Raw genomic sequence first — 10,229 nt, 5'->3', positions numbered from 1 at the left:
AATGGCCACACCAAAGAAAACTGCTACAAGATCATTGGCTATCCTCCTAACTGGAAAAAGAAAAAGGATCAGACAGCACCTGGACCATCATCTGTTGGTCAGTTTAGATCTTTGCCCAAGAACACTCAAGTTAATGCTGCTGCTCAGACTTATCCCCAATCATCTGTTGTTCCTGCTGCTGATCATTTTAGTCAAATGCAACATCAACTTGATCAACTTAGTCACATGATGACATTCTTTGTGGGTAATGGAAAGAGTTCTAATAGCCCTGAGGATCACTTGGCAGGTATGGTTACTTCTGCAGCTAATCTCGTTGTTAGTAGTTCTAAATTTGCATGGCTTATCGACACCGGAGCTACAGATCATATGTGTTGCTCATTATCACTACTTACTGATGTCAAAACATTAATTACTCCTATCAATATTGCTTTGCCAACTGGAGCAACTATTCTGGTCCACCAAACTGGCACTTTTCAAATTCATCCACATTTGATTTTATATAATGTGTTTTTTGTGCCTTCTTTCAATTATAATCTTCTATCCGTTTCCAAATGGATTTTTGATTCTGGTGGAACTGTACTTTTCTTTCCTGCTTATTGTGAGTTTCGAGCAGTCGAATCTACAGCCTTGTTAGCTACTGGTCATTTTATTGATGGATTATACCATTTAGAATTTCATCCATTATCTAGTGATAATTCTTTATCTGGTCAACCTAGCATCAATATTGTTAGAAATAAAACTGAACTCAGTGTTCTCTGGCATTTACGTATGGGTCATGCTTCTAATGATGTTTTACATCACATTCCTGAGATCAAATCTTTCGTTTTGGATAAATGCAATCAACTTTGTCCTGTTTGCCCCATTTCTAAACATACCAAGTTACCTTTTCAATCCAGTCATAGTCGTACTGATGTCATTTTTGGACTCATTCACGTGGATTTATGGGGACCGTATGCTTCTCCTACTCTTACTGGGCGTAAGTTTTTCCTTACAATAGCGGATGATCATTCTCGAAATGTGTGGACTTTTCTTCTTCCCTCTAAACAGCATGTTGTGTCTCAACTTAAAGGTTTTTTTGCTTTTGTGGAAAATCAGTTTCACACCAGTGTTAAGCAGATTCGTAGTGATCATGGTACTGATTTTTTCAATACCACTCTTAATTCCTTTTTCCTTGACAAAGGGGTGGTGCATTAAGCCTCTTGTGTAGGTACCCCGGCTCAAAATGGACGTGTTGAACGAAAACATCGTCAATTGTTGTCCATTGCTCGTTCCTTACGTTTCCAGTCTGGTTTGCCCATTCGTTTTTGGGGGGAATGTATTCTCACTGCTACCTATATTATAAACAGATTACCTACTCCTGTGTTACTTCACAAATCTCCTTTCGAATGTCTTTATAAAGAGCTTCCTGATTACAGCTTGTTCAAAGTATTCGGATGTTTGTGTTTTACTTCTGTACATGATTTAGATAAGTTTGAACCTCGTGCTTTACGCTCTGTTTTCCTTGGTTATCCTAGTGATCACAGGGGATATAAGTTGCTCAACCTAGCTACTAAACAATTATTTGTCACTCGTCATGTTGTTTTTTATGAGACTGAATTTCCCTTTCTTACAAGTACTCATTCTCCTTCTAGTTCTGATCCTCATTTCCTTTCTAAATGGATAAATGATAATGATGTTCCTACTCCTACACAGTTAGTGCATGACACACCTTCAAATGGTCCACCACAGTCACCACAACCATCTTCTCCTCTTTCTAAGTCTCTATCACCTGCAATACCAGCTGCAGATTTATCAGACTCTAGTACTAGTTCCAGTTCTGAGATTTTGTTTACTGACTTGTGTCATGATTTACCTCCAGATTATGATACTTTAACCAATTTAGCTCATGATGTTGATTTGGCATCTTCTTCTCCTGACCATCTTATTCGCAAATCTACTCGAGAACGCAAACATCCTACTTGGTGGTCTGATTACCGGTGTCAATCTACTTCTGTTAAGTATCACATGGCTAATTTCATCTCCACTTCTTCTTTTTCTGCTACTCATGCTGCTTTCATGACTCACTTAGTGAAAAATAAGGAACCAACTTCTTTTGCTCAGGCCATAACTGATTCTAAATGGATTGATGCGATGAATAAGGAATTAGATGCATTGGAATCTAATAATACGTGGGTATTGGTTCCTTTACCCAAAGGCAAACAATCAATCGGTTGCAAATGGGTTTATAAGATCAAATATCATGCCAATGGTGATATAGATCGTTATAAAGCCCGTTTGGTTGCCAAAGGGTACACTCAAGAACCTGGAGTAGATTTTCACGATACTTTCGCTCATGTTGCTAAAGGGGTGACTGTGAAAACTGTTATGGCAATTGCTTCCTCTAAAAACTGGCCAATTTTTCAACTAGATATTAACAACGCGTTTCTTCATGGTGATCTCATTGAAGAGGTTTATATGGATTTACCTTTGGGGTACGCGGTGGATTCTACAACTGCACATTTTGTTTGCAAGTTAATCAAATCCATTTATGGTTTACGTCAAGCTTCTCGTCAATGGAATAAGAAGTTGTCTGATTTTTTGTTGTTACTTGGATTTAAGCAATCTCTGACTGATTATGCCTTGTTTGTTCACCAACAATCGGATCATTTCACTGTTGTCGTTATATATGTTGATGATATATTATTGACAGGCAACAATACCTCATTCATTGTAACTGTCAAGGAGGCTTTGCATACTAAGTTTAGTATCAAAGATTTGGGTCAGGCTAAGTATTATCTTGGTCTTGAAATTTCTAGAAATGAGACAGGCCTGGTATTGAGCCAACAGAAGTTCATTTTGGATATGTTATCTAATACCAATCTTCTTAATTCAAAACCACTTTATATTCCTCTTGATCAGAATCTCAAGCTTTATGATAATGATCGTTCAGGCCCTTTGATTCAAAATCCATCTCTGTACCGGAGTTTGGTTGGCAAAATGTTATATTTAACATTTACTCGTCCTGACATTAACTATGTTGTCCATTTGTTGAGTCAGTTTTTACATGCTCCTCGTACAAAGCATCTTGATACTTTGTTTCGTGTTCTTCGTTATCTCAAATGCACAGCTGGGTTGGGATTGTTTTTTCCTGCAAATACACCTTTACTTCTTCAAGGGTATTGTGATAGCGATTGGGGTGGCTGCACCATTTCTGGTAGGTCTGTCACGGGCTTTTGTCTCCAGTTAGGGTCTTCTCTCATTAGCTGGCAGGCTAAGAAGCAGTCTGTGATTTCTCAGAGTACTGCAGAAGCGGAATATCGTGCCTTAGCTTCTGTTACTACTGAAATTATGTGGTTAAAATACTTGCTTGCAGATCTTCTTGTCCCTGTTACTTATGTTGTTCCTGTGTTTTGTGATAACCAGACTGCAGTTGATATCGCTAACAATCCTGTTCAACATGCTCGTACTAAGGTTATTGAATTGGATTGTCATTTTATTAGAGAAAAGGTGCAAGCAGGTGTTATCAGTCCTCAGAAAATTTCTACAAAAGAGCAACTTGCTGATATTTTTACTAAAGCGTTGGGTAGTGCTGCTCATTGGTACTTTTGTTCCAAGCTTGGATTACACAATCCTTGTGTATCTTCAGCTTGTGGGGGGAGTATTACGAGTAATAATGAAGATAGGTCTCATATTGATGCTGCTGTAGTTAGTCTGAAGTCTCAGCATAAAACCTCTATCAAAAATGCTTTGGATTCTCAAGTGAATAAAGATTTGCAGCATTCTGTTTGGACTTAGTACTAGCTGTTGACAGTTGTAATTCTGTTAATTTTGGTCAACTTAAGTTGACTTGCTTTCAGTATAAATACAAAACTAGTACTGGTGCTCTGTAATTTTTAGAAGACATAAAACACTTATTACTTTTCTGTCATTTCTGGTTTTGTTGAACTGCTTGTTACACATTGCAGTATACACTAAATCTAATACACCTCCATGAAGATCTATTTTTATATTTTTCCGAGAACTCTTTAGCACTCTCCTTGATTTCTTCCACCTCTTTCTGCCACTTGAGTACATGATTCTCAATTAATTTACCATCGGCTCTTTCTACAGCAGCTTTTCTGGACAGCCTGCCATCCTGAATGTTAACTTTCTCAACTTCGGAATTGAGAACAGTAACAACAGCCTTGTAACAAAACAAATAACGCAATCTACGAAACGCTGCTTCAACTGTGTCATCAGATATTCTGTCAAGGGCTTTTCTCACACACGGAATGTCAGACAGACCAATCATGATTATTCCTTGTTTTTTAATTTTATTTTCGATTGTTTGTTTTACAAAGATGCACTAAGTGCTAAAGGTGCAATATATTATAAGAAGAGAGAAGGAAAAATGTGCAGGGAAGCGTGAAGGAAGATGAAACCAAGTAGCTAAATGAAAAACAAGCGGATTGTAAGAAATTGATTTTTATGATTAGTTGCAAACTCAATGTGTAATGTATAGCACCAGTAGTGGTTGGAATTTATATAATATAATGAATCTTTAGCTTAACGAGTCATTGTCTGCTTAGCTAATGGCCATATATTTCTAAAGCAATAATGCACAGGCTAGTCGTCACATCACGCATGGTTTAAACAGTTGACGTTGTTAATTTCTTAACCCTTGTAAATATGTAAATATTTAAAATTCCGGCAAGTCAATGAATGCTTAGCTAATCAGCATTAGTATAAGGCAAGTACATTACAATTCAAAGTCAATGGATTCTTAGCTGTGTTATAACACAAGAAAGCACAATGTAATTCACAGCAATAATAAACATGCATGTTTGTTGGTATGTACCATGGAAACATTTCACATTGTTAATCTCTAGATGCTGCTGTTATTCAAACATTCACCAAGTCCATACATGCTTAGCTCAGGTATCACACAACCAAGTCCCTCGTGCACATAGGTGTTGGAGCAATACATAAGTAACACATTTGAACCCTACATAAGTGTTTTGCTATATAAAATTATGCATGATCCTTTGCAAAATCAATGTGGGACTTTTATTTATTCGATAAATTTCCATTACTAAAAGAGCATCTCCAATAAAAGTTGCTAACAAAGTTGTCAAACCATGAAAAATTATTAAATATATTATTTTTTTAATTTTCTCCCACATCCATGTCACTCTTGGCAACATTTATTAAAATTTTGTTCCAATAGTAAAGCAACTTTAAAGGTTGTGCATGTGGTCCTTCTATATTAATTTTATATTTAGTTCAATATAAAAGTGGGTTGAATAATATACACTTTAGATGTTTTTATGATTTTTTGCTAATTTAGGAAGTTGCCAAGGGGTTGCCAAGTTTTGACAACCTTTTGGCAACCTCTCAACTCCAATAGGTAGGCAGCCAAGGGTGTCATGACACATAAGCTTGGCAACCTCCTTGGCAACCCTTATTGGAGATGCTTGGAGCATCTCCAATAGAGGTCGCTAACAAAGTTGTCAAACCATGACAAATCATTAAATATATTATTTTTTAATTTTCTCTCACATCCATGTCATTTTTAGCAACATTTATTAAAATTTTGCTCCAATAGTTAAGCAACTTTAAAAGTTGCCCATGTGGTCCATCTATATTAATTTTATATTTAGTTCAATATAAAAGTGGGTTGAGTAATATACACTGTAGATGTTTTTATGATTTTTTGCTAATTTAGGAAGTTGTCAAGGGGTTGCCAAGTTTTGACAACCTTTTGGCAACCTCCCAATTCCAATAGGTAGGCAACCAAGGGTGTCATGGCACATAAGTTTGGCAACCTCCTTAGCAACCCCTATTGGAGATGCTCTATAATAGAGCTTGCTAACAAAGTTGCCAAACCATGACAGATCATTAAATATATTATTTTTTAATTTTCTCTCACATTCATGTCATTCTTAGCAACATTTATTAAAATTTTGTTTCAATAGTTAAGCAACTTTAAACGTTGCCCATGTGGTCCATCTATATTAATTTTATATTTAGTTCAATATAAAAGTGGGTTGAGTAATATTCACTTTAAATGTTTTTATGACTTTTTGCTAATTTAGGAAGTTGCCAAAAGATTGCCTAGTTTTGGCAACCTTAGACAACCTTTTGGCAACCTACCAACTCTAATAGGTTGGCAACCAAAAGTGTCATTTCACATAAGTTTGGCAACCCCTATTGGAGATGCTCTAAAAGACTAACTTTAAATAATCATGTCGTCTTCGCTGGTTAAGTCAAGAGTTCCGAGCCAAACTAAACTTGAATAAATGTCTTACAAACTAAACTTGAATAAAATGCCTTAGTCATAGTCACTCAAGTTCAAAATGTTCAAAATGACGAACTCATTAGTTTAGACAGTTCATCGAACACTTGGAATGCCAACTTACAAATGTTATTAGAACTGTGTATGAGTGCAGCTCCAGAATCTAGACTTCACAAACCCAACATTTTGCATAATACAAGGATCATAAAATTCCGAGATTAATTCTACAGTAATAGAATATATAAGTGAACACAATATACCGTCAGATTTGATGAAAAATGGGGAATTTGAGAACAAAATATTATACATTTGAAGCTACAAACATAAAAAATTTGGAGTGAAGTACTTAATACCACAATCTCGTTTTCAAGTTGAGGCAGAAGGCACCTGTCATATTTTTTTGAGATTTTTTGTTGTGCTGTGGGTTAATTTTTTAATCTGGGCAGAACACAAGAGAAAACAGGGTGAAAAATTTAATCTGGGCAAAACACAAGAGAAAACAGGGTTAAATTTGGAACTTAAAAAGGTTTTCACAGATACTTCGTAATATTTTTGAACACATTTTCGTTACTTTACTTGTGAGAGGTCTTTATAAATCTTCATTACACAGTAACAAGTAACTAGTAAGAGCCAACCAATAATTACTGTCAGACTAAAAAACAATTCTTTAGAAACTCCCCTTTAATACATTCTTCAACAAAATAATTTCATCTTGCACATTCATATCAAAATACCAAGTAATAGAAGATGCATAAAACATAATTTATAAATCAGTTACTGAAACTGCAGACCACTTACAACTGTTACACTAGTAATTCCAAAATTAAACTAATAGATAAAAATCCGGGAAAACCACTGATCCTTGAAAGTAGGAACCAAACCCCTCTTCAAAGATCATCCTCCATCCTCAAATATTCCCCAATATCAGCTCGGTGAATTACAACGATTCCATTCGGATCCATTTTTCTACAATCCTGTGTGGATTTGACTGCAACGCCAAAACCTAATGGCATATCCGACATAGAGAACACCACAACTCCATCATTAGTGTTAATATTCTCAGTAATTCTTCCCAGCCCGCCTTTCAAAACATGGTTGCCGTACATAAATGACATTTCTGCAGTGGGTTTCAGCCAAACTTTGTGTTTTGCATTTGCAGCTAACAAATTCAAGCTCTGGATTGTAAGATGGAAGGCTCCTCCTTTGGTAAATTTCCCGATTTGGGTACCGAGAGCAACGAGCTTATCACGTTTGACGTTGGTGGCACGCTTGACAAGAGATTCACTGACGTAGTATACCCTATTCTTGTTGAGCCGAAAGCAATATCGTCCAGGGTCTGATTCAGGACCTTCATGAGACGGGGCTTCAACTATGTTCTTGAGATTATTTCCTGTAAAATTGAACAGCTTCTCAAACACTTGGGTAGTTTCTTTCTCATCCAGTGGCCTCATCTTTCTCCTACAATCTGACCATAAAACATATAGAGATCAATCAATGAATGTTTTTAATACAAAAATGTGATTTTTCTTCAAATTATTGAAAACAATAAATAAAAACGTTCTATGTGCCCTATGATGTTGTAAAAAGTTTTCTGCTTCGTTTTGTGATCGAAAAACTAGGTGAGATAAAAATGTTCCATGTTCCCTAAGATAGTGCAAAAATATTTTGCTAGCTTTTGTGACTGAAAAGCTAGGAAAGATTTTCAAACAATCAAAAGAATGGAATCCTATGGGAAAGCTTCAATGACCGCATACAGTGTAGAACCTCCTAATTAACAGATTTTAACATGGAAAAATGTCAATTTTCAAATTGCCCGCAGTACTCCACACCCATAGATCACAAAATCTACAGTTTTCAGAAGTTGGTTTAAGGGATTAGCCTCAATAAAAAGCCTTTGGAAATCATTAAACTCTAGCCAAGAAGAAACACGTACAGAAGGGTACAATGCTTACAAAAGGAGTAAAAGCATATAGGAATGATCAGTAAGCTAAACGTAATTAGGCCACCCCATAACTACAATTGCAGACCACATAAAACCAAGTTCATAAGAAAAACAAGACAATTTATAACAGTAGAATATTGATACGAGACAACAGACAATGAGCCAATTACATCACTGTTTTTTGCTCACTTCACTCATTTTCCCGACTTATCTCCAATCTCCTTCATCAACACCCCCCCCCCCTACTTAAAACACAAACTCTCAGTCTAAATTAAAATTTCTAAAATTTCTGATAATGTAATCTCTGCAATTTCTGAACTATACTTCATATTAAATTCCCGACATTTCAAGAAAATTTCCACTCAAAACTCAGCAATTTCTCAAACATAGTTTGAACTAATATCACGATTCCATTCCTAAAAAATCTCGTAAAAAGTACACACAAGTACTCATTTAGACATAACATCAAACAGACAGAGTACCAACATAAAAAGGCTTAATTTCAACCAACAATCTTCATCATATAATGTATAAATATATAGATGAATATAATAACTTGTTATTAACATCTACAAAACCTAAAAATCAAGAAAAGAAACTAAACAATCAATACAAATTTACGAGAAAACTGAGCGAAGCAAACCAAAATACAAACCAAGAAATATTAAATTAAAACTAAATATAAACACAGACATATACGATTATGTACAAAATACCTGGCGGTGAGTGTAGGCAAAGAAAGTTTGAGGAGGCAGAGGCTGTTGTATTTATATATGTGTGTATATAATGTCTTAAGCCCCTCCCCAAAACCCCAAACCCTAATAACTACACCCCTTCTATTATTGTTTATTTATTTATTCTTACTTTTTAACATCCTTAAAAAAAACCTTCTTTATTTACTTATTCTTACTTTTTAACATCCTCAAAAAAATCTTACTTATTAACATTATTACTCACTTTACATTGTATTTTATTTTAATAAATTTGGGAAGTTATTCCAAAATAACTTTATTTTAAAATTTAAAAAATACCGACGATTCCAAAGTTAACTTCATAAATATTGTAATACCTATTACGCAATTTAATTTTAATTTTTGAAATTTTTTATTATGAGATTGTATTTATGTTTTAAGGTTACAACCGAATTAATTTTAAAATCAATTTTTGAAAAAAGAAATTTATTTCATAAATTGGATATTTTAAATTTTAAGACAATTATAAATTATAGTCCTATAATTAATTTTTATTTTTTTTCATTAAAATTTTTTAACATTATATATTTAGTTATAAAGTAAAATATGAAACTATACTTTAAGGAGCATTTCAATGCGTTTTGAATCCCCGCCTCTGAATATAAAAAAAATTAGAGGAAGTACAATTTAGTTAGTATAAGTTGCAAAGGTCTAGTCAAGTTGTAAACTCTATTTTTGAAAATAAAACTTACATGTTACTTATAATTATCCTCTCATAATACTTTTTGTTTACTATTTATAATTATTTGTTCAGTAGCTATTTGAGAAGCCAGCAGAATGAAATAATTTTGAAAATGAACTTCTGGAAAATTTAAGGATAATATTAAAAATAAGATTTGGTATCAATTTTACAAGTTAGTTGTTGAACCGCAATTAAATTGCATCAGCCGCAAATTTAAGGTTGAAAATGTCGCAAATAATTGTAACCACAATCACCATTTTGACTGGGATTTTTTTACTAGGGTTGCAATTGAACAGATTCAATCGAATCCGAACAAAACTCGGGATCAGTTTATTTAAGTGAATTTGATTCGTAGTTTACTCAATCTTGAACATGAAAATGAGTTTTGATAAGTAAACGAGTCGAGTCGAGTAAAGCCGAACTTTTAGTCTATTTGGCTCTAACTCAGCTTATTTTGTTTAAAATTGACTAACTTGACATGAATCGGACGAAATTTATATGAATGTGTATTATAAATAATAAATTATTACTAATCATATTTTTAATACATTTTTCTTATCATTTATTAATAAATTGTCATTTATTAATAAGTTAAGAATA

At 34.3% G+C, this 10,229-nt stretch overlaps 1 protein-coding gene across 1 annotated transcript; it reads right to left on the bottom strand.

Moving 5' to 3' along the window:
* Window positions 1-7,001: 7,001 nt before the first annotated feature.
* On the bottom strand, window positions 7,002-9,048 carry LOC141672923 (uncharacterized). The gene is made up of 2 exons (XM_074479623.1): window positions 8,912-9,048; window positions 7,002-7,718 (listed from the first exon to the last, which is right to left on the bottom strand). Exon 2 carries the CDS (start codon window positions 7,702-7,704, stop codon window positions 7,141-7,143), a length of 564 nt encoding a protein of 187 aa, XP_074335724.1. The 5' UTR covers window positions 7,705-7,718; window positions 8,912-9,048; the 3' UTR covers window positions 7,002-7,140.
* Between the last annotated feature and the right edge of the window lie 1,181 nt (window positions 9,049-10,229).

Source organism: Apium graveolens, chromosome 7, assembly GCF_009905375.1.
Source record: "Apium graveolens cultivar Ventura chromosome 7, ASM990537v1, whole genome shotgun sequence".
Classification (NCBI taxonomy): Eukaryota; Viridiplantae; Streptophyta; class Magnoliopsida; order Apiales; family Apiaceae; genus Apium; species Apium graveolens.
Note: the sequence above shows the minus strand (reverse complement) of the source record. Positions and strands in the feature narration are given on the sequence as shown.

Coding starts and splice junctions, on each gene's coding strand:
- LOC141672923 (XM_074479623.1), bottom strand. CDS start 7,704: ATGAGGCCACTGGATGAGAAAGAAACTACCCAAGTGTTTGAGAAGCTG.